Genomic DNA, 25,349 nt, shown 5'->3' on the forward strand with positions numbered 1-25,349 from the left:
ATTCTGGATAGTGCAGGCAATCTTGCTGGCATATAAGGAGGAACAACCTGTATGAGCTAAGTGCTCTTACAGCCACCGCTGGAGTAGGCACAAGCAGACTTTGGCATGAAAGATTCAGCCACATCGGATTTGCAGTGCTGAAGGAGATGCAGAAGTAAGGTATCATTTCTACTTATCTGCAGTCACAGAAATCAAAGAACCGTGTGAAGCTTGCATGATGGGCAAGCAACAGAGAAAGGCATTCCCACAAGAAAGCAAGAATAGAGCAAACGCTCCTCTAGAGTTGGTGCATGTTGACTTGTGCGGTAAGATGCCTACACAGGCCTTGGGGGGATCTTCCTATTTTTTATTGATTGTCGACAACTATAATAGGAAGATGTGGGTGTACTTTCTTCGTGAAAAGGCTCAAGCTTTTAGTAAATTTAAAGAATGGCTACAGCTTGTTGAAAATGGAAGGCTTCATTAGACTTTTTTTTTGCATGTTCCTATGCTTGAATTCCTCATACTAATCCAAAAAACATAGTGTTTGTCTCCCCAAAAGGGCAAGCAAGGAGCACAGGGAGGTAAGCTTTAAAAGGAACTAGAAGGTCCTAGATTTTAATTAAAGTGAAGAAAATCAGATCGGATGGTGGTGGTGAGTTTGTTTCTACAGAGTTTGGAGATTTTTGCAAGAGCAAAGGGATCAAGCGACAAACGACGACACCACATATGCCTCAGCAAAATTCGGTTGTTGAATGCCGAATGCGGACCACGGTGGAGATGGGGAGGTGTATGTTGAAAGTTGCTGGACTGCCAAACCACTTTTGGGCTGAGGCTATTAATACTGCGGTTTACATCCTTAATCGTATCTATACAAAGGCACTCAAAGGTAAAACACCACATGAGGCTTAGAGCGGTAAGAAGCCATCTGTCTCCCACTTCAGAACGTTTGGGTGTGAATGCTATGCGCATGTACCATACAAAGAGAGAAACAAGCTATAACCAAAAAGCACCAAATGTATCTTCTTAGGCTATTGTGATGAGAAGAAAGCCTATAAGTTGTAAGAGCTCTTCCACTTTATCATCAAGCAAAGAGGTAATTCACTATGGACCTATCCCAAGAGCTATAAAGGAGGAGGAAATATCAGATGATGAAGGTATAAGTCACAAACCTGTTGTTACACCACCGAAAAAGCCATTTCCACGATGGGTAAGGCAGCTCTACGACCATGATAACTAGATGCCTATGTCTATTGAGCAACATGCAGATGGACCAAGGCGGTCTCAGAGAATCGAGAAGCAATGGGGTTCTGCTCACATAGTCAATATGGCCTTGATGGCTGAGATTATTGCAGAAGTAAAGGAGCCTGTGAGTTTGGAGGAAGCACTTGTAGATCGAGAATGGAGGATGCCTCACCACCAGCAGACATTGGGAGGTACAGGAAGTTGGTCGGTAGTCTCATCTATCTGTGCAACTCCAGACCGGACATTAGTTTTGCTATTGGCGTTTTTCCAATAAGCCCCAGGAGAATCATTAGAATGCAGGGATGCGGATGCTCAGGTATGTGAAGGGCACTCTTGATTATGGCATCACCTATGGTACAGGCACTTCCTTGGCTGGTGATTGTGACTCAGATTGGGCTGGAGATGTTGAGTCCAGGAAATCATTTTCTGGATTTTGTTTCTCTTTAGGTTCAGGTATCTTCTCTTGGATCAGTAAGAAACAACCAACAGTGGCATTGTCTTCTACCGAGGCTGACTACAAGAGGCAGCATGTTTTGTTGCATGTGAAGAAGTGTGGCTGAGGAGGATCTTATGGCCCATGGGAGTGTAAGAGGATGAGGCAACTGTGCTAAGGTGCGACAATCAAAGTTGCATGGCCATTGCTAAAAATCCAGTGTTTCATGCGTGCACAAAACATATAGAGATTCAATATCACTATGTGCATGATTTGATTGAGGATGGGATAGTGGAATTGGTCTACTATCCAACAGAGAAAAATGGAGCAGATATCTTCACCAAGGCACTCAGGAAGGATCAGCTTCAAGGTCATCTTCAGAGACTCAACATTGGGCCGAGAGGTAGTTCACCTACGGGTGGACATTGAGGGGGGGTGTTAGATATGCTCAATGCCCCACCCTCCTGGTAACCACCAATGGTCCAAGGTGCTCAAGTTGTAAGGCCCCCATATGAGGAGAATCCATGTGTGAGCCCGGGACACGGGATGGATCCTAACTTGCATGTCAAATGAGGTCTATCAATGAGACTGTTGATGGTAGAAAGGTGATTGTGTGGGAGCCCCTTATTCTTGTTGGGGCCTAGGGGCCAGCGGCCCCCTTGGTAGGGGTTCGGGGGCGGGAGCGCTCGAGGCGACGGTATAGGGAATATTCCATGAATGATTAGTCGGTTCCATCGACTAGGTTGACTGGTTGGCTCCACCGACTAGGTCAACTGGTCGACTCCACCAACTACGTTGATCCGACTACCGCCCTCATAGCTAAAAAGAGGCGACCTCCCCAGTCCATTAGATTAGATCAATTCAGATTAGATCAGATCTTCCAGCTAGTAGCTCTTCACCTAGTATCTATCTAGATTGCCATCTAAGCTCCACTGTGGGAGCGTACGAGTGGACAGGGAGCCATCATCTGTACTACATCAGTATTGAAGGAAAGTTTGTTCCTCTCCAGTTTGCTGTGTACTCTCTATTCTTTGTTCAGTTTCTGTTCTGCTATGCCGTGTAATTTAACATAGTATGCTAGCCAACATCACATGGGTGGTAGTGGGCCAATGGGAGTAGGTCGAGCACAGGATCAAGAAATTAATGAAGGAGCAGATGAGGGATGTTTTTATCGAAGCTATACTTTTATATCAATATAAAATCTTGGTGAAAGTTTATGGAGCTATTTTTTTTAGTTTCACAATATTTGTAAAAGATATTATAATTTAATATATTTTCTTTTGAATTTTAAAGAAAAAGTAATTAATCTCGGTGAAACTTTAAAATTTTTCACATAAAAGTTTCAAATCTTGGCGAATTATTCAAACCTTTATTTTTTATCAAGGCATTCAAACTTTCGACACCAATATAAACTTTCGCTTCTTAACAGAGGTAATAAGAAAAAATCATCCATGGAGCAGATATTGGTGCTCCAACACAACTAGGATGCATCCAAGACTAAGGCTCAATGCCCACACAGCCCACAATGTGCCACTGGTGGGCAATTTTTTGGACTTGCACAGAAACCGAGGCACATTTGGAGCGCCTCTGGTCTTCCATTTTGCACCTCATTTTTCAAGGTGCTCATTTTGAGCTCCAGTTCTCTCTTTTGCCTCCAACCAATAGGAAGCTGGCATTTGGCTGACAATCGATTGAAAAGCATTGAAGTGCTATCAATTCTCTGTCCCAGCCAATGAAAAATTGCCACTTACAAACTTTTCAACTCCTGCAACTAGTTAAATGGCATTTTGTAGCTCCCTGTAGCTCCCATCAACTCATCAGATGCAGTTAATGTTGAAGGGCTTTGGTTCATGCGAATAAATATAAAATGCAACGTCAGCATCACTCCAAACGTGCCATGTGCATAACCCTAAGCTGAAGGCTGCCCAGCTCCAAATTGAGCTAGAGAGCAAGGCATGGAGTAAGGAAGAGAAAGAGTATGAGAAGGGATATCCCGTCCATGCAACAAGAACTTCAAGTGATGCAAAGGAGGCTGCACTCACATCAAGTTGCTACCTTGAAAGATCTTGTCCCCCCACATAGACCTATGACCAACCATCCCTGGCTGTCAAGAACCGACCCTGTGTCTGCTGCCAAAGAAGACTCATGGCCAAAAGGAAACCCCACAGTGGCAGTAGATTCTAAACTTGAACGAGGAAAAGACTAAGATTATCACAGAGATTGTGGATTTACAAATGGGTGCCCAAGAGCTCTACAACAAGCCTTGCGACACAATTTGGCAACTATCCAACAAGTGATTCATGTTTCGGAGCCAGATCATCGAGGAAGCATGCCTCAACATTCATAGCCTTCCTTAGTTGGTCGCCTAGTTGCAGTACCACAACCTCCATGGTACCCAACCTCGTCTCACGGCTTACACAGGTGCATGTATGCAACCATGCTCCATTGGCTTCACTTCCTGCTCCACTGCCTCCTCCGCCCACTTGACCAGTTGCCCCTCTTTCTATTTCACCAAGAGTGATGATGAACTGGTCACTGAATGATCCCTCCATCCAATGGAGGGTATTCCTAAAAGTCTAGCACCCGGCATTTTGGGGAACATTTTGAGCACAACTTCTATCTTGACTAGTTGTAGGTGGAGATATAATTGGTTGGTGTAGGGTGACACAAACTCCTGTGTCATAATTAGCATTTGCACTCTCAGCTCTATTTAATAGGAGCCCAAATACATGTTGAAAATACCACCATCATCCTTTCCAACTAGCTGTTGCCCTTCGAGATCTTCAACAAGAGGGTAGCATCGTTTGAGTCATTTCTGACTCAAGTAAGCATCATTCGCACCTGACTTATCTCTCAAGCTCTATGAAGGTTCATAGATTTTCATCCATCCCTTGGGCGTGCCAAAGTGCTACTATTGTGGTCGTCCGGTAGCTCCTTCTCTGATAACATTGCAACCTCTAACAATTAGTTCAAGTCATCCAACTCCTAGTCAAAGCCGCATCTGTCAAGCCCTTTATGGACATGTTGCATGTACATGCTCTTTATGCACATACCGCATAATTAGGTTATGAGGATAACCTAAGGTTCTTTAGTGGTCAGTAGTTTACACGTCTTATTTTAAACACTTGACATCATCACATATTGTGGACCATGGTAGTTGGTGAGAAAGTAAGATTTAAAGGGCATACCACCTAGTTGTAGAGGGGTTGTTAACACCGGACATTTGTAATTCAAAGTATTCTACTAAGTTGATCCCATGTTTCAGAAGTGACACTCCATGATGATAGGAGCATTACATTCTTCAAAAAACTTCCTTTGTCGTTCGCTTGATGTGTGTTTATTTCAAGTTTCAATACGCATGCGCGCGTGTGTGTGCACATGTGCGTGCACGTGCACAGGCGTGCATGCGTGCATGCGTGCGTGCATGCACGCGCGCGCGCGCGCGCGTGTGTGTGTGTGTGTGTGTGTGTGTGTGTGTGTGTGTGTGTGTGTGTGAGAGAGAGAGAGAGAGAGAGAGATTAATTGATTTAGTTATATGACTTTGGATCAGTTGGGAGGCTCACTTATGTCAGCCTATATCAACCTGTTAACAGTCTAGCTGGTTGTGTGGCCCACATATGGTGGCCTATCTCAACATGCAAATTATACATGCTAAATCACATTCAAAGGTGAGTATTTTTTGTAAGTCTATCAACACAAGTGGGCATAGAAAGATAGGAAAGTACATCATTGAAGAGACAATAAAGGAATTCATGACTTGGCACCTAATAATGCCATCCAAAGCATAACAAACAATGCTAATAATTATTAAAAAATGGAAAAACTATTAAATGAAAAATATCCTACTATTTGGGCCTCTCCATGGTCTCGTCACCGGCTTGATCTTGTTCTCGAAGATAGATACAAGAAACCAAGGCCCGTCTTCAAAATAGTCATGGATGAGGATTGTAAAGTTGTTTTATACTTTGTTAATCAACAAAGATTATTGGGCATTTTCATAAACAAACAACCTTCATTCAAACCTTTGGAGTTTCTAAAACCTACTGAGACATTCTTCAGAACTTATTAGTACCATGCTAAAGCACTTTGCTAAATTATGTCCAACTGTCATTGGGACATTAGCGCAGAATCAATAGAGTGGATATTTGAGCAATATTCTTCCATCTTTCGTCAGGAATTCAATAACCTAAAAAATATGTGCCAACACACATTTTTGGAAGAGAATAATGAGGCAATGGATGAATGAAGTCTATTTGGCTCACGATCCATCAACTCTATGTAAAAGGTTGAAGCAGGGACAATATGTACATGGCTTGGTGGACCACAAAATATGATGTTTGGAAGAAAGATTGTCAAGGAGAGACCCTTACAACTTGCCTTGATGGGCCTTGTCAGGCTCACAACATCCTTCACTATGACGGTTGCTTGTTGGATCCTACCGGATGAAAATATCGACTAGAAATAGACATAAAGGTTAAGTAGGCATGGCATGGCATCTTAGGGCAGATCTTTGAGAATGATGAAGGATACTCTTGGGTTGTTTGCAAATCTTAGAATACAAAAAAGAATGCTAGCATGAGATGGCAGGAAGAGTGTGGAGCATCAATACCTCAATTGCAAGTTGTTGCTATGAAATTTCTCACATCCATCCATTCCTCCATTGTGCAAACGGAAGAGTATTGGATGATGAGGGGAGAGAATATTGATGGTGGTCTTGCAAAGTGGTTACCATCTATCTTCCAATCCCCTTACACGATAATCTTGTGCTTGAGAAAATGGAATAGTGTTCTAGTGATAGCGATGCTAATGAGGATATGCCAATTCAATATCCTAAATGACTATAACTTGATCACAAATGTGTGTATGTTTTATCATCTTGCTATGTGGTCATTTATATATGTTATTGTAATTCTTTTTTCGCCTTATTTATTTCTATTCTAATTTGAAGCAAATTTTTAAAAATGTGGTTGCAATGTATAAACTTCAATGTACTTGTCAATTTGCACTTTTTAAAAGAAACATGAATTAGATAATGAATCATTAAGTTCTTGATTACCACCCAAGTTTTGGATTCCCATAAGGATGAAAACATACATATCCCATATGATATAAATATATTTGACGGTATTATAAAATACAATGGGATGGGTGAACTCACTTATTGTAAACCTGTTGTATAAAAATAAAAATCATAGATAAAAAGTAATGCATTTCTTGTATTAACATCGATGTCTAACCCTAGGGGTGGGAGGGACACTCTGGAGACCACAAGGCATTGAGGCCTTGTACCAGTTGCAATGGGAAATACCACGATAATGCATCCAATCAATGTGATGATGGTAAGGATGGTCGACAAGAGAAAGGACAATACGGCATCCAATCCCAAATTTGGGAATGTAACAAGTATACTTTTCATAAGTTCATTAAAAAGCAACAACTTTTACACTTTTATAATACATGAATCGTTTTAAACGTGTTGTAGAAGACAGAGATATATTAATTGCTTACAAGATCACAACTTTGCCCTATTGTTCCAAACTCCTAGCTTATTATTAAGCCAAGAAAGGCAAGATATGATCTCCATGGAAAGGTTGTAGCAAGTAAGGCAAATATATTTTAACAACTTGAAATATTGCAACTTTGCCCTGATGCCCCACAACACCTAGCTCATTGATAAGCTAAAGTCAAGCATAAAGGCTTCCTTTAAAGGTATCACTCTTGGAACATGCAGCCTTCAATACTTATGTGCCTTCAAGGACAAAGATAGTAGAAAAGGTGTAGAAGATGAGAGGAAAGTTGGAAAGGACATCGACGGTGCAAAGCATCAACAAAGAAAATTTAAAACTAAGGTGTTCATCAGGTGTAGAAGTTGGAAGTGACAAGAAACTGGGGTTATAGATCATGGATGAGGTAGCAACCACACCAATTGCAAGTGTTGAATCCGGTTCTAATGCAATCACCAACCCTGATGAAGTGGCTAACGATGACGACATAGTTGCAAAAGAGGAGGGGATATCCTCTTGACCTTTGTAAGCTTCGCATGAGGCTTCATCCCCGTTGTCTTCCATCTTTACTTGATCTTCACTTTTGCACTTCTTTCTTGTCTTAGTCGCAACTTGGATACGACCGATCTGACCACCACGAATGTTGTTAGACCAGATCAATGAATTAATGATGGTCATCTTCGTGACCCCTTGTGAGACTTTATGGTCTCTGATTATGATGCCATCTTGATCTCCTCCTCTAGAATGGCTCACATTTTGTTCTGGCCCATAGACACCAATTAACCTATGTTTGTACAACATTGGTTAATCTATTCAAACCTATGGCTTGGAGGCATTTAATTTCACTTGTGAGTTCGCATTACTTTTTTTTTTTTTTGAAAGAAGAAGGGAAGAAGGGGGGGCGGGGGGGGAGCGGGGGGGGGGGGGATCGAGGTTGGTAATCCTTAAGTTATTCTCAATAAAAGATTTGAACCCATGATCTTTCTTCTACCACGAGCCCTACCACTACGGTATAGAGCAGTGAAGAAAAAACAAAAAACTTGTATTGTGAAAATATAAATACAGCTGGCAAAAGGATCGGAAATGTTTTAAGCACAGCAGTAGCATATTTGAAGCAAAGGAGCAAAGAACCTTGATATTAGTAATAAACAATGGTGGTACTTTCTTACAATAAAAAAAATAGAGGTCTACAAAGGAAATGGCCAAAAAAATATTTCATATATAGAATGAACTTTCATTGCCAGCTCGTTTACACAATGAGAGTAAGAATTTCTACATGCATGTGTATATGCATAAGTTTTTAACCAATTACCTCAAAGCGCACTCTAAACACAACAATGAAACCTACCGACCATTTACTTTTCAATATAGTGCCTCCATTTGCAGACATAGAATTGACTCTTTCAGTCACTCCGCTGCTAAAAATTTGACACATTGGTTCACAAATCCTCAGTTTTTCCCTGCCCTGCATCATTTGGATAGCCTCAAAATCAATATCGTGAAACTTCTATCAGATTCTTTCTATGGGATCGGACACTAGCTCATTTTCTTGCAGAAGGTGATCGGCTCAGGTTGTGTTTCTTTAAGGTATTCAGATACTGTCTCATCAATGTAAATTTGTTCACTCCCAGATGGTACAGATAATCCCAAGGATAGATACCAGTGTTGTGCAAGTCATCAAAAGAAATCCTGGCAGAACCAGGCAAAAACAATAAAGATGATCAAAGGCTCCTCCAGCTCAAAAGCACATACAGTAGCTGATTTCAAGATGGTTAAAAGGACATAAAATGCCAAGAAATTAATGTCTAATACAATATACCTCAAGCCATAGTTACCCACTTGTTCAACAGACATAATGCCAACACTTCTTCTTCCCGCAATCACCTGCCAAAAGTACACTGCTTTTGCAATCAAGTTCCAGCACTACCTGAATCCTAAGCACAATACGTAGAAACCATTATTCTATTGGCACTGATCCAAACTAGCAAAGAAACAAGTTATGCAACAACAAAGCCTCCAGAAATCATCAGACTCGCTTGGCTCTGGAGATGAGATGTCAAATCATCATTAACACAGCTCCTTACATTTCTTTACTCTCTCAACATGAAGATACAGAATATGAAATGTCTATCTCGTTTTTTGCTTTTGTGAAAACACTATTCATCCCAAGCACGAGACTATTATCTTTCAAACTTAATAAATTGTGTTTTTCATTAACTTTTCTCATAGTTCCATGGGAGCAGAGAAATGGTCATAAGAAACAAATCTACAATATCTTCTAGCTCACATGGATGAGGGAAGATTTCCCCATCTTTCCTCTGGCTCTCATACCCACTGCTGGGCCTGCTTGCTTACATTAAAAAAATGTGAAATTTCTCTAGTTTTCTCGCAACCATACTTAACCAAAAGCCTTTAAAGTGTGAGATCACTTTCTTTCTTCATTTCTAAAGTCCATTGTCAAGCATTAAAATCGCTTGTTATCGATGGAAGCCAGAAAATGGACATGACAAGAGAGCAAAACAGGCAATATTTCAGATGAAACACATTACCACAGATCACTAAGCTACATTTGAGAGTTTATTATCCTTTATCATTGACCTTGTTTCGCCTCTACATTGAAGAGTTCAAGTCATTCATCATGACACTAGGCGAAGCAGGCTCACCCTTAGCTAGATCTTTGATCTTGATTCTATTGTATGAAAATGATGTGAATTTACTCTCCTCCTCAAGAGAGGTCTCCAATGACACTTGGATACTCTTCCAATTGCTATGAGATAGATCAACCTTGGGAAAACCAAGGTTATGAGCTTCAACACATGTCACGGGGGCGTGAAATTCTAAGTACTTTAATATACAAGACTGTGACATTTGTAGAAACCACTCAAAGAGAGTGTAGCTGGGGTGCAGTGTGATTGCATTTGGACAGCCAATGGAATTGCACTCGGAAAAGAGAATATCTTTGGATTGAGCCTATGGGTTAAGTTCAGTTATGTGATGGTGTTCTATGCTTGAAAGCCTTGCGAAGGCTCAGTGAATTGGGGCTGCGTGCTCAGTTGCAGGGAAGGTCTCCCAGATGCAACTTGTAATCATTTCACTATGAAATATAAAGAAATACCGAAAGGGGTGCCACCGTATTTGGGGCCAATCGGGTGCACTTGTCTATGTTTGCTGAGCAGGGGCATTCTAGCCTCCATCCCTTTTTCAGTGGTTTTGTTTGTGACCAAATGGGTAAATCCCAAATGGTGATCATGCAATGGTTAATGGTTGTGATATATGCTTTGTAAGCTGTAAATAAGTGCTGAAGTGATTAAAGGTTTAGTTCCATTGCCCTTTGAGTGATTAGAGGCCGCTTTCATTGGTTCCATTGCCGCACTCTTCCTCAAGAGGTGGGCCTCGGTAGTTTGGTGGAAGGATGTCTTTGCTGCACTTTTTGACAGCTGAATATTACAACCATAAACATGGTGAGTACCCATGAGCAAGAGAGCTCCACAACTCCTCAAAGGAGAAGGCAGGAAAGCCTTAATGATCCAGCTAGTGTACAACTGCAGGGAGCACAACAAATGCCTTTTGAGCAGGCCACACATGAAGCTACAACTGAGCTCAACGGTGATACTAGTTTTAGCAGTGAGTCAGATGATGCTACTATGTTGAATGCACAGCTTGCAAGTGCAGTGACTGCTTTGACTCAGCTGACTCAAAATTTGGCTCAGATTGTGCAAACAAATGCCAAGAAGAAGAAGGAATCAAGAAAGCACAAGCACGGAAAGAGTGAGTACACACATGCATCAGCTTCTCATGATGGACCGCACACTCATGCATCAGTTTCCCATGAGGGACAGCCATCAAAAATGACTCAGAAAGTGATTTCCAAGAGAGAGGAATCCCCCAAAAGAGCACTTGAGAAAGAGGTACAAAAAGTACAACCAGTGCAATAGTATGAGCAGCCAGCACAAGGCTTTGGTTTGTGTCATCCTGCTTCAACAACATGTATCCACTTGCTTGGTACTATTTCTTTTTGTTTTTTAATAGTATGCTTATTAAGAAATGAAATGTTTTCCTACTGTTCAGTTACGGTCAATGGGGACTAGGTCTAGCATTTGAAGGTGGACCCCCTTGCTTGGGATTATGGGCATTAGTGACCCACAAGAGTGATGGCCTCTCTTTGAGAGGGACATCTGGAAACCACACCCCACCTGAGTACCCAAACATGGGACCAATCAAATGCACAGATTGCATACCGACCTAGGAACCATTCAAGAGAATGTTCCCTGAGCTTTGGGTGTGGGCATGGCAGCATGCCAACAGTAATGGAGTTACAAGATAAGACGACAAACAAATGAGCTCAGTATGGATCAATTATGACCTTAGAGTACGTCAATAGATAGTCCAAGCTGTTAGGAACCCGTGGGTGCGATCAGAATTCGACAACTTTGAAATTTTAGGATTTTTGGGAGTGACACGTGGCAGACGGTCACATGGAATCTGAGTTGGCAGGTCAGTCCACCTGTCCCACACATGTGGCAGCATGCATGGCAAGTGGCAGGGCATGCAGGCCAAGTGTCTGGCCCCAAATCTGGTAGATTTGGGGCAGGTAGTGGGCTGTCCTCTTTGGGACTGCAGCCCACCAAAAATCTGGGACAAGTGTCCACCTTCCACTCTAAGCTTGGGGGGGGGGGGCTGAGCCTATAAAAGAAGGCCTCTCCCCTTCATTCCCTACATAAAATTCGTCACTTTTCTTCTCCCTCCTTTTGGTTGATGCAGAGCTCCTTGGGTGCAGCCAGCTTCTCCCCAGGCCATTCTCTCACCTCAGCAGCACTTTCTCTCTCTACAACCGCACATTCTGTCTCTACAGTTCTAGCCCCTCCTCTCCAGAAATCTGCCACCTCTCAGCTCTTCTAGAACAGCAGCAGCATCCTCTCTCCTTCTCCTAGCCTGGAGCAGCCACAGCCCCTTTCTCTCTCCTGCTGCAGTCTCTCTCTCTCTACTGCAAAATTTCTCTCTCTACTGTTCCAGCCCATTCCCCTTGCAGAAATCTGCCTTTCTGTGCACCTCTGGAACAGCAGCAGCTCCTCTCTTACATCCCCTCCCTTGGGATCAGCATTGGCACTCTCTCTCTCTATAGCTATCACTCCATAAAATCTTTCTCTCTCTAGCCTACAGGCTGTTTTTCTAAGCTGTTCTCATTCGAGCCCCATTTCCACACTCTCCTCACCCAAGGTAGCTTCAGAGGCATCAAGGACTTCATCTACAAAAGGGTCAAGTCACGAAGGGAGCCTGTATTGTCAAGTTTATCTCATTTACAGCACTATTTCATGTTGTTTCTACTATCTTTCTAGAAACTAGTGCTTGTCTCTAATGTTGGATGTAAGTGGTGATTGTTGCAGGCTTCTTCCTTGTGGATTGGGCAAGCCAAGAGTTGAAACCTGAGCTTGGAGTCCTCCTTTTTGTTGTCTACCTTGCACATATGCTCTTGAGTCTTGTATCTAGGTCCTAGGTTTTCACTGAGTTCATCAGTTTGGAAGGTGCATTGCACCTTGGTCTTGTATCTCCATTTTCAAGAATAAAGTAAGCCTGGATAAGGGGGGGGGCTCGTCTTGGCCCCTCAATCATATTGCAATTTCCAATGATGTCACTTTGTGTTTAAGCTGTATAAGTCTTAATTCCAGCTTAATTGCAATCTCTTAAGTTCAAGTATATGTGTTTGGCAACTCGCAATCATTTCATTCAAACGCCTCTACAAAATCCGTTGTCTGAATTGATAGAAAGCACCGAGTAGTTTACAGTTTGGGTACTTCTACTCCTCAAAATAATAATGTGCAGTCCATAAATGTGGCTCAACCACCTCAGCCATATTTGAGGCAGCAACCTGAATACTTTGGTACAGATTCTATCTTTGATGCTATGTTGATTTCACCGCCAACTAGGCATAGAAAGCAAGCCATGTATGACAATGTGGGAATGCAGCCAAGCATGCAAGCCACGGCATGTGCTCCCATGCCTAATGTTCAGCCAAGCATGGCTCTTCCTAGTGAAGGGAATGCTGCAAAAATACAGCCATCTTTGGGACAGCTGATATCAAAAGTATATAAAGAATTTAAGGATGGTGGTTCTCATGTCAAGTTTGAGACATATAATGGAATACAAGACAAGTACAAAGCCCTCACATTCCTTCAATAGTTTGATGCTGCATTTCTTGGGGGTTTGTTTACAGAAGCATCCAAGATGAGGAAGGTTGCCACATTTTTGAAAGGCAATGCACTTAAGTGGTACACCAACCTTATGCTTCATGGAGATGCACCTGCTACTTGGCTGGAATTTAAGCAAGTGTTCTCTTCTACTTGGCTTACTCCAACTTTTGAAGTTGAAGTACTTTCACACTGGCATGACTTGTCATACAAACTTTGCAAGAATCTTGATGATTACACATAGAGGTTTTGGGATGTTTTGCTGCCATTGAGCTCTTACAGGCATGTTTCTTTGAAAGAGCAAATAGAGAGGTACTGTTGTGAATTGCCTAGTGAGCTACGTGATTATTGCATCAAAACCAAGGTGGGTTCTATGACTCAATTAATTGAGAATGCAAGGACAGCATATGCATGGATGCAAGAGAAGAATTTGGGCTTTATGGACAGCAAGAAAGAAGACAGCAAACGGGCTGCCAAACACCAAGATAAGGACATCAAATCTGAAAATAAAAATTATGGCAAACGACCGTTTCAAAAGGGAGGAAAAGCCCAATTCAAAGCTGGTCAAAGGCGTGGACAGCCTAATAAACAGCCCCGTACCAAGTTATATGATGAAGAGAAAAAGTCACTCATGGAGCAAAACAAATGTTTTATATGCAAAAGAGAGGGACACCGCTCTTATGATTGCCCATCCAAGAAAAGAGATAGGTCAGATGCTGATAAGAATGGTGATAAACAGGCTGATCGGAAGGGCAAAAGACCTAAACCTTCCGTAGGACTTCTTCCAGATGTGATTGGGAGTTTGCCACATGCACATGACGAAGAGGAAATGAAAAAGACTGAGATGTGCAGAGCATGGGGAAAAATCAGAAATCAGACTTGTTTGTTTTTCTTTGATTCTAGGGCAAAGGCAAATTTCATAACTCCTGATATGGCAAGAAGGCTTGGCATCAAGCTTGAGGAAATGGGGCCATCTGGCATGTGTGATATGGCCAACCTTGAACTCAACACACCTGTCACTCCTATCATTGGCAAGTCGAGGATGCATATCCAGGGATATCACGATGCAAAGGACTTCTACATTATGCCTTTGCCAGAGTGTGATGCTTTGCTTGGGATGCCTTGGATGTACAGAGTGGGGGCTGATGTATAGATGAGAAACAAGAAGATTTTTCTAACTCATAGAGGCAAAAATCATGTACTTGATGTAAAGTTGAAAGGGGAGTCCATCCCTGTAGTTTCAACTTCTTGTATTTCCAATGTAATAAAGCGTCATATTTCAGCGTACTTGATTTTTGTCAAAGAGAATAGCCAACCAGTTCAGGAAGGCTCTACTCTTTCTGCTTTAGATAGAGAAAGGGCTGCTTTTATTTCAGATTTTCAGGATTGTTTCTCAGATGCACTTCCTCAAGAATTACCTCCCAAGAGGCCCGAGGATCATCAAATTGATATAATTCCAAGAAGCTCACCGCCTAATATACCTCCCTATCGTGTCAGTAAGGCACAACAGGAAGAGATAACGTCACAAGTGAAGAAACTCTTGGAAAAGGAATTAATACAGCCAAGTAATTCTCCTTACTGTTCCCTTGTGTTGCTTGTGCAAAAGAAGGATGGCAGTTAGAGAATGTGTATTGATTATAGGGCTTTGAATAAAGTCACAATTAAGAACCGTTTTCCAATTCCACGCATTGATGATATATTGGATCGGTTGGAAGGTTCCTCAATGTTCAGTCGTATTGACCTTGAAAGTGAATACCATCAGATAAGGATACGGCCTGAAGATGTCTACAAAGACTGCCTTCTGCACTTCATTTGGCTTATATGAGTTCCTTGTGATGCCTTTTGGTTTGACTAATGCACCTACCACTTTCAATAGAATGATGGACAGACTTTTTAGAGCACACAGAAAGTTTGTGGACACTTTCTTCGATGACATCATTATGTTCTCTAAAAATGAGCAAGAGCACAGGAAACACCTCACTATTGTGTTTCAAGAGTTGAAAAGACACAAGCTGTTAATAAACACTAAGAAAAGTGAGTTCTTTATGCATGAGATTCATTTTCTCGGTCATATAGTGTCAAAGGATGGAGTCAAGATGGATCCTACAAAAGGTCATAAGGAGTTGGCCAATTCTGAAAAATCTACATGAAGTCAAAAGCTTCCTTGGGTTGTATTCATACTATCGGAGGTTTATAAAGTACTTTGCAGAAATTGCTTCTCCCTTGCATGCTTTACAGAAGAAAGCTGTACCGTTTTGGTGGGGACTAAAGGAAAATGCAGCTTTTGAAGAGCTGAAGCAAAAGTTGTGTTCTGAACCCGTTATTATCTTGCCAGATCTTGCAAAACCCTTTGCTGTAACTTGTGATGCATGTGGGAACAGCATAGGAGGCACTTTGATGCAGGATGGCACAGTGGTTGCATATGAGAGTAGAGTTCTCAAAGATGCTGAATTGTACTTGCAGATATACGAGAAGGAAATGTTAGCAGTGATACATGCTTTGACCACATGGAAACATTACCTTCTTGGAGCTGATTTTTATGTGCAGACAAATCATCAGTCACTTAGATATTTTCTCACGCAGAGAAAATTATCTGAAAAGCACATGAGATGGGCTAACTTTCTCTCAATGTTTCATTTTCAAATTGTACATGTGCCGGGTAACAAAAATGTCGTGACTGATGCACTTTCCAAGAAACCACAGCCTGAAGCAGTCTCCAAGAAACCCAGTGAGCATTGCTTACAACAATGTGTTAGATGTGATGAAAGATCAGTATGTTAATGATGCTAATTTTTCAACTATTTATGATCAGCTTTCTGATGGTCAAAGGTATCATCACTATATGTTGAAAGAGGGTTTCATTTTGATGCATGGACGACTCTTGTCACTGATTAGATGCGACAGAAAGTCATAATGAAAAGTCATGCTCCTCCATATGCAAGACATAGGGGAATTACAGCAACAATTACAGCAGTGGAGCAATACTTTCTTGGCCATCTTTGAGGAAAGATATGAAAGAATATGTGAGAAGATGCATGGTTTGTCAGAAAGTAAAGTTTGACAGGCAGAAGGCACCTAGGTTGTTACACCCTTTGCCAATTCCGGATAGACCATGGCAAAGCATAGCTATGAATTTTGTGTTTAATCTTCCACGTACTCCCACCGGACATGATGGATTGTGGACAATAATTTGCAGGTTTAGCAAACAAGCCCACTTTGTGCCAGTAAGAAAGAAAATTACAGCAAATCAAATGGCCAAATTGTTTCTGCGGCATGTCTTCAAGTATCATGGGATGCCTGAATCCATAATCAGTGATAGAGATCCGAGGATGACCAGCCTCTTTTGGAGAGGCCTGTTTGAAAATATGGGCACTATGCTGAATTTTTCGTCATCTTTTCACCCTCAGTCTGATGGACAATCAGAGCAGGAAAACTCTACCATCTTGGATATGTTTAAATGCTATGTCTCAGACCACAAAAGCAAATGGGAGCATTATTTGCCTTTGCTGGAATATGCTTACAATAATACGGTGCACACATCCACAGGTAAAGCACCTTTTGAAATAGTGGAAGGTCCGGGAAGATACCTCCCATTTTGCATACAAAAGAGAAAATCTTTGAAGCTGATCGTTTTGTGGAAAGCTTTGAAGAGGCTTACAAGATCAAATATGCCTTGCAAAGAAGTCAGGACAAGCAGAAAAGAGCAGCAGATAAGCACCGCAGGAAATTGGTATTCACAGAAGGTGATTGGGTTTTGCTGCGTTTTCAAAAGGCAAGGCTGAAAAATAAGAAAGGCAAGGAAAGGTTGTACACAAAGTTGAACGTGCGTTACTATGGTCCTTTCCAGGTTTCTGAAAAGATAAACGAGGTAGCTTACAGGCTGAAGTTGCCTCTGCATTGGAAGATACATAATGCCTTTCATGTGAGCTTGTTAAAGCAATATCATGGAGATGTTCCCGAGGATTTACCTGATGAGGTACAGCCTAGAAGTGGAAGAACAAGATGAACTTCTGGTCCCAGAGCAGATTCTGGCACACAGAGATAGAGAGCTCAAGGGTAAAGTTATCCGTCGCTACTTGGTAAAATTTCAAAATTACCCATCACTTGATGCGAAATGGATGGAGGAAGGTGAACTAGCAGATTCACATGGGATATTGCAGCTTTACCTTGATGCTTTCCAGTTAGAGCCAACTGCGGTCCAGACTCCTACAGGTAGTTCAACAAAGCGAGCATCTGCATTACCTAGTGTTCGAGAGGGGGGTAGCACCTCCACTCCCTCAGTACAGACGGGCTCACCGTGATTTCATGAGGTCGCTTGATGACACTGTATGTTTCATCCGAGATACTGAGCTGACAGTATTTCTGCTGTGAGACTTCATGATATTGATGCATCTCGACTATTGATCACCGAGGATCACATAGATTTTAAGTAGAGTATATGGATGGATGCATGCCTCTCCTAGCCATATTTTCATTGTCTTTGTATACTATAGCTGCGCCTTTCTTGTATACTCTTTCATGGTATATTTCATGCTCGCTCCTGCATTTTGGGGCAGCAAACTGTGGTTTGTTGTTTCAAGAGAGGGGTATGTCACGGGGGCATGAAATTCTAAGTACTTTAATGTACTACAAGACTATGACAACTTTGGTTTTAAAAATCCAAGCGTGGGCTTAATAATGTGTAATTAAACGCAGCATGGTGTCTAGCACATAAGCGTAATTAATCCCTAGGCCCAAAGGCATTCCAAGGAATTAAAAGAGTGGTTGTTGGAAAATGATGACGTGGCATTTTTAATGGGCCCCCTAGAGGGCCATGTACCTTCACTAGCCCCCTTAGAGTTCCAGGTGGCTCTAGTGCCTTCTATATGCTCCTTTGCCATTCCTGGGCCTTCTAAACTTCACATGTGTGGTTTTCTCTCTCATCTTCTCTCTTTGTTGACTGGTTTTTCAACCTCCTTCAGCTGAATTCCGTTTTTCTTCATAGCTCCTCACCCGTTTGGATTCCTCGACTTCCATTTGGCCTGATGGCTTCTCCTCTACCTCCCCTTCGCAGTGATATGCTTACCCCTCTGTGCGTTCGGTAGAATGGGCGGAGCTGAGCACTTCTTTTGCTGGTTGAATTTGCAAAAGTGGCTATTTCTGGACCTTTTTGCTTCTACAGCCTCCTGGGCCTCTCCTCTTACAAAGCTACAGCTTTCTGTTGAATTTCGAGTGGTCTCACGCGCTGGTTGATCTCAATTTTGGAGGACTTTCCGGCAATGAAACTTCTCCAAAACCTTCTCAATGCATTTCTCTCTGAAGCACGCTTCTTTTGAGCCCAAGAACTCCCACTTCTTCGCAATAGAAGTGCTTCTTTTCGCATTTTTTTTTGGAATTCTTGCTAGTCGGCTCTTGTAAATGCTCTTTCTTCATGCCTTTGCAAGAGGAGAGGCCCAGGAGGCTGTAGAAGCAAAAAGGTCCAGAAAAAGCCACTTTTGCAAATTCGACTAGCTAAAAGAAGTGCTCAGCTCTGCCTGTTCTACCAAACGCACGGAGGGAAAAGCATATCACTGCGAAGGAGAGGCAGAGGAGAAGCCATCGGGTCAAACGGAAGTCGAGGAATCCAAACGGGTGAGGAGTTATGAAGAAAAACGGAATTCAGCTTAAGGAGGAAGAAAAACCAGTCCAAAATCGCAACAAAGGAAGAAGATGAGAGAGAAAACCACACATGTGAAGTTTAGAAGGCCCAAGAAGGTCTAGGAATAGCAAAGGAGCATGTAGAAGGCACTAGAGCCACCTGTAACTCTAAGGGCCACTGAAGGTACATGGCCCTCTAGGGGGCCCATTAAAAATGCCACCTCATCATTTCCCAACAACCACTCTTTTAATAATTCCTTGGAATGCCTTTGGGCCTAGGGATTAATCACGCTTATGTGCTAGACACCATGCCGCGTTTAATTACACATTATTAAGCCCACGCTTGGACTTTTAAAACCAAAGTTGTCACAGTCTTGCAGTACATTATAGTACTTAGGCCCCCGTGAAATTTTCTCAGTTTTGGAGGACTTTCCGACGATGAATCTTCTCCAAAACCTTCTCAATGCATTCCTCTCTGAAGCACGCTTCTTTTGAGCCCAAGAACTCCCACTTCTTCACAATTTTTCAGTGGAATTCTTGCTTGTTGGCTCTTGTAAATGCTCTTTCTTCATGCCTTTGCACTCCTCTTTGGCTGAGAATGCAATTGGGCATTGGCTACTATGTCCTCTTGGTGATTGAGGACTTGGTTCGAGTTTTCACGGCTTGGTGAGTTATGATTTTGCTGCTGTAATTTCTTTTTGCCATAAGCTATTGGTTGGCCTCGTGTGTCACCTCTTTCTAGGTTCACAGGTGCCCAGGCAGTGCTACATGAGTCATTCTTTGGTTGGGTACTTTCTTGATTTTATTTTGGAGCTTTAAAAAGCTTTGTGAATGCCATCCGAAAACCACTCAAAGAGAGTGCAGCTGGGGTGTAGTGTGATTGCATCTGGACAGCCAATCGAATTGCACTCGGAAAAGACAATGCCTTTGGATTGAGCCTATGGGTTAAGTGCACTTATGTGATGGTGTTCTATGCTTGAAAGCCTTGTGAAGGCTCAGTGAATTGGGGCTGCGTGCTCAGTTGCAGGGAAGGTCTCCCAGATGCAACTTGTAATCATTTCACTGTGAAATATAAAGAAATACCGGAAGGGACGCCACGGTGTTTGGGGCCAATCGGGTGTACTTGTCTATGTTTGTTGAGCAGGGGCATTCTAGCATCCATCCCTTTTTCAGTGGTTTTGTTTGTGAACAAATGGGTAAATCCCAAATGGTGATCATGCAATGGTTAATGGTTGTGATATATGCTTTGTGAGCTGTAAATAAGTGCTGAAGTGATTAAAGGTTTAGTTCCACTGCCCTCTGAGTGATTAGAGGCCGGTTTCAACACATCTTGGGAAGCTGCCCATTGAGAGCAATCCACCTTTGATGGAAGTTGAAATCTTAGGGCCCAATTTTCACAATGAGACTATAGCTATGTAGGCCTAATTGAGCAGAGGGTATGCGGCACTTGCCCGACTTTGAGAAGCCGAAGCTAAATGAGGACCCATTGACTAATTGCTGTGTCCGAGGACTTATACCTAGATGAATCCAAGAACATTCCCAAACTCATTCTCTAAAAACACAACATAGTGCAATTTCAATCTCACGATAGTCACTCATAAGATTGAAAACCATAAACTCCATCACGCATAACAGGGACTAGCTACTATGACATCCCCACTGACGTCATTAGAACCCAACAGTGGGTGTAGACCATAGTATAAAAATATGCTCTCACACATACAAATCCACACACCCACACATACTTGAGCATCCATTTATACAAAGTCTTCGTACTGAGTTTCTGTCGGCACTCCGGAGGTGAAGGGAAAACTGAGCCATGACGAAGGCTAGCACTAAAGGAGAAGGCTAATCAAAAAGTAGTCCAAATCTCTTCATTCAAGCTACAATTTCTTGTGAAGTCTAAACGATTTCATTTTAGTCGCTCCCAAACGAGCATCTAAATCTAAATCTAGCTTATAGGGCAACGCACCATTTAAGATAGAAAGAATTATTGCAATACCAGCAGGCCGCAACTTGGACGAAAACTTCACAAGGTGAAATTTGCATGTCCGCTAATTCAATCTCACAATAGTCACTCATAAGATTGAAAACCATAAACTCCATCACGCATAGCAGGGACTAGCTACTATGACATCCCAACCGACGTCATCAGCGCCCAACAGTGGGTGTACACTGTAGACCATAGTATAAAAATATGCTCTCACACATACGAATCCACACACCCACATATACTTGAGCATCCATTTATACAAAGTCTTCATACTGAGTTTCTGTCGGCACTCCGGAGGTGAAGGGCAAACTCAGCCATGACGAAGGCTTAGCACTAAAGGAGAAGGCTAATCAAAAAGTAGTCCAAATCTCTTCATTCAAGCTACAACTGCTTGTAAAGTCTAAACGATTTCATTTTAGTCTCTCCCAAACGAGCATCTAAATCTAAATCTAGCTAATAGGGCAACGCACCATTTAAGATAGAAAGAATTATCGCAATACTAGTAGGCCGCAACTTGGACGAAAACTTCACAAGGTGAAATTTGCATGTCCGCTAATACGGCAGAAGCATATACCTAGATGAATCCAGGAACATTCCCAAACTCATTCTCTAAAAACACAACATAGTGCAGTTTCAATCTCACGATAGTCACTCATAAGATTGAAAACCACAAACTCCATCAAGCATAGCAAGGACTAGCTACTATGACATCCCCACTGACGTCATCAGTGCCCAACAGTGGGTGTAGACCATAGTATAAAAATATGCTCTCACACATACGAATCCACACACCCACACATACTTGAGCATCCATTTATACAAAGTCTTCGTACTGAGTTTCTGTCGGCACTCCGGAGGTGAAGGACAAACTCAGCCATGACAAAGGCTAGCACTAAAGAAGAAGGCTAATCAAAAAGTAGTCCAAATCTCTTCATTCAAGCTACAACTGCTTCTGAAGTCTAAACGATTTCATTTTAGTCTCTCCCAAACGAGCATCTAAATCTAAATCTAGCTGATAGGGCAATGCACCATTTAAGATAGAAAGAATTATCACAATACCAGCAGGCCGCAACTTGGTCGAAAACTTCACAAGGTGAAATTTGCATGTCCGCTAATACGGCAGAAGCATATACCTAGATGAATCCAGGAACATTCCCAAACTCATCCTCTAAAAACACAACATAGTGCAAATTCAATCTCACGATAGTCACTCATAAGATTGAAAACCATAAACTCCATCATGCATAGCAGGGACTAGCTACTAAGACATCCCCACTGACATCATCAGCACCCAACAGTGGGTGTAGACCATAGTATAAAAATATGCTCTCACACATACGAATCCACTGTCCAGGGACTTGTTTAGATTAGGCGAGTTCATAATAAATTGACCTCGGTTCCATGTTTGAGTTTGATAGTGTGAGTAGGAGTTAGGGTTTGGCCAACCCCAATTTCGTATCACTTGGTCCCCATGTAGAATTCAGAGATGATGTATGTGCTGACTTTTTTCCACCCAACTGGTATTTATGGTAGTCCATGTATTGGGTAGATCTATCAAAGGCAGATTGGTTCTATGTCAAGAGACTACGGGCTCTACTTCTTGCACGGATGATCCATAGCAAGCCATCAGTCCCACACCATATCTTGTTCCTAGCACAGTTGGAGCTACCCCTTTACAGCTTGATGCATCCTTCAGCTAGTCACATACCTATAAAAGTCAGGGACTTTGACACCATTACATCAGGATGGCACAGGCTACCTTGGCTGGCCCTGATCTCATCTATGACATTAGAGGCGAAGGCAGATCAGAGGAGTTGGTATGCTCAGACGCGCAAATGGTTCACAAGCCTAGGACTCCATATTAATAGGCTGCCAACGTTATAGTATAGCCTTGAGGCCCATCCATCCTGCTCACCTATCACGCGGTGAACCAGGACATTAGAGAGGATGACACATCCCAACACTCCTGAAACCCCTGATCTGCAAAATAACCACACACAACATCAGAACTGAGCAGGCTGCTCACCACCCAACCGTGACATCTACGGGATGTGCTCCCGAATCAGAAGATGTCCCCCCCGAGCCACGAGCTGAGCTACTGGCACGAACTCCCAATCAGATCCCAAACCAGCCTGGTGTCCCATACCACCAGGTGGCGCTGTGAAGCCCTGGATCTGCCACTGGGCCTTGGGCTACGCTAAGATGCAGGTGCGCGTCCGCGACACAATCCAGAATCAGACCTAGCACCTGGGAACGAGACTTGCTCCCAACTGCACACTGAGAACTGAACCCCCTGGGCCTCTTTTATAGACTCGGGCCCCGGCGCCAAAAATAGCGAAGACCTATAAATAGTTCGTACCCTTGCCACTCAACCCGAGAATCAAGCCTGCCTAGCTCTAAGCCTCCCCAGGCTAACCTGAGCTAGTTCTGTGTACCTAGTACACGTCAGATACCGATCCGTGCACATGACATACTCCCCCTCCTCTAAGAACTCACTCCTGAGTTCGCTAAGAAATCGGGAAATGTTCTTTGGAGGTTTTGTAATGTCTCCCATGTTGCATCCTCCTCAACACGATCCTTCCACTTAATCTTGTATTCCGTGATAGTACGATTCCGAATCTGTCTTTCACGAAATTCAAGAATTGATTCAGGTTCGTGAGGAATAAAAGTTAAATCTGTAACTTCTATAATCTCATGAGGAGAAACAATTTGATCATCTGCACCCAATACTTCTTTCAGTCTACCGACATGAAAGAATGGATGTACTTTAACATCAGGAGGCAATTCTAGTCGATATGCAACTGGTCCAATTCTTTTAATGACCTTGAATGGGCCACAGTATCTGGGGGATAATTTCGGAACCAAACCAGTACTTAGGCTCTTGGATTCCTTAGGAATTCTCAAATATACCATCGTTCCTTCAGAGAACTCTCTAGGTGAACGATGTCTATTAGCATAAAATCTGTCCCGATCTTGGGCACTTCTAATAGACTCCTTGGCAAAGTACAACATTTCCTGCATGTCTTGCAAGAAATTCTTAGCAGCATCATTTTGAATCCCTTTTAATCCAACCATAACTGGTGACTTAGGTTGAAACCCGTACATAAGCATAAAAGGACTATAACCTGTACTAGAATGCTTTGCACTGTTGTAAGCAAATTCAATCATGGGTAGATAATCTTCCCACGAAGACTGTCTCTTAGATACATATGCCCGAAGCATGTCTTCAACCAACTGGTTGACCTTTTCTGTACTGCCATCGGATTGTGCATGATCCGAGGAACTCATACTTAGAGTAGTTTCTAACTTCTCAAATACAAGTGTCCAAAAGTTACTTGTAAACTTTGAGTCCCTGTCACTGACTATGTCAGATGGCAAACCATACAGCTTGAACAAGTGGTCCACAAACTCGTGAGCCAGCTGAACAGCTGAAATAGTTGTTCTTGTAGGTAAGAATCTAGCCATTTTTGTCAAACGGTCAACTATGACCCAAATAGAGTCATGACCCTTGCGCGTACGAGGCAAACCAGTAATAAAATCCATGGAAATACTTTCCCACTTATTACCTGGAATCTGTAATGGCTGTAATAAGCCCGCGCTCCTAAGGTGTTCAGCCTTAGTAACCTGACAAACTCGGCAACCTACCACATAGTTCTCTATAAATGCACGCATCTTAGGCCAATAAAAGGTATGCTTCACAAGAGACAGAGTCCTATGTATACCTGGATGTCCCGCACTAGGAGCATCATGACACTCCCAGAGAATCTTGGATTTAAGGTCCAGAACATCAGGCACACAAATCTTTTCATTCCGGAACAGCAAGCCGTTCCTTATCATCCACTGACCTCCCGCCGCCTGTATCCTAGGTGGCACAATCCCTGAGTCCTAGTCAGCCATGGAGCTCCCATCCTGGACTCGCTGCCAATAAGAACTGAAATGACTATCAGTTGCGTATAGCCCTCTCAAGGATTGAAATAGGTCTGAGGATATTTCCGTAAATGACAAAGCATTTACAAACTTAACTCGACTTAAGGCATCCGCCACACTATTCAACGAACCCTTACGATAACGGATTTCGAAATCAAAATCCTGCATTAGCTCTGCCCATCTGGCTTTCCTTCCTCTCAAGTCTGATCCATCACACACATACTTAATTGACTGGTGATCAGTCAATACAAGGAACTTTGAACCATACAAGTAGTGTCTCCAAACCTTAAGAGCATACACCACCGCATAAAGTTCCTTCTCGAGTGTGGGCCAACGATACTGAGTGTCGTCTAGCTTCTTACTCTCAAAAGCTACAGGTCTGCCCTCTTGGAATAGAGCTGCCCCAATCGCATAATCACTCGCATCGGCCTCTAAAACATAAGGCCGGGTAGGATCGGGTAATGCAA

At 42.5% G+C, this 25,349-nt stretch overlaps 1 protein-coding gene across 1 annotated transcript in view; it reads right to left on the bottom strand.

The window, feature by feature from the left end:
* Window positions 1–8,367: 8,367 nt before the first annotated feature.
* LOC147890228 (uncharacterized) overlaps window positions 8,368–25,349 on the bottom strand; it is a 28,121-nt gene continuing 11,139 nt past the window's right edge. Inside the window, exons 3-4 of the mRNA XM_087390770.1 lie at window positions 8,981–9,045; window positions 8,368–8,850 (exon numbers count right to left, since the gene is read on the bottom strand). Coding sequence (XP_087246896.1) covers window positions 8,703–8,850; window positions 8,981–9,045 — 213 coding nt within the window. The 3' untranslated portion in view covers window positions 8,368–8,702. The remainder of the gene's footprint in view (window positions 8,851–8,980; window positions 9,046–25,349) is intronic.

The sequence above is a fragment of the Dipteris shenzhenensis genome, chromosome 19, assembly GCF_047967505.1.
Source record: "Dipteris shenzhenensis isolate YYH24624 ecotype China chromosome 19, Dip_SZ_1.0, whole genome shotgun sequence".
Classification (NCBI taxonomy): domain Eukaryota; kingdom Viridiplantae; phylum Streptophyta; class Polypodiopsida; order Gleicheniales; family Dipteridaceae; genus Dipteris; species Dipteris shenzhenensis.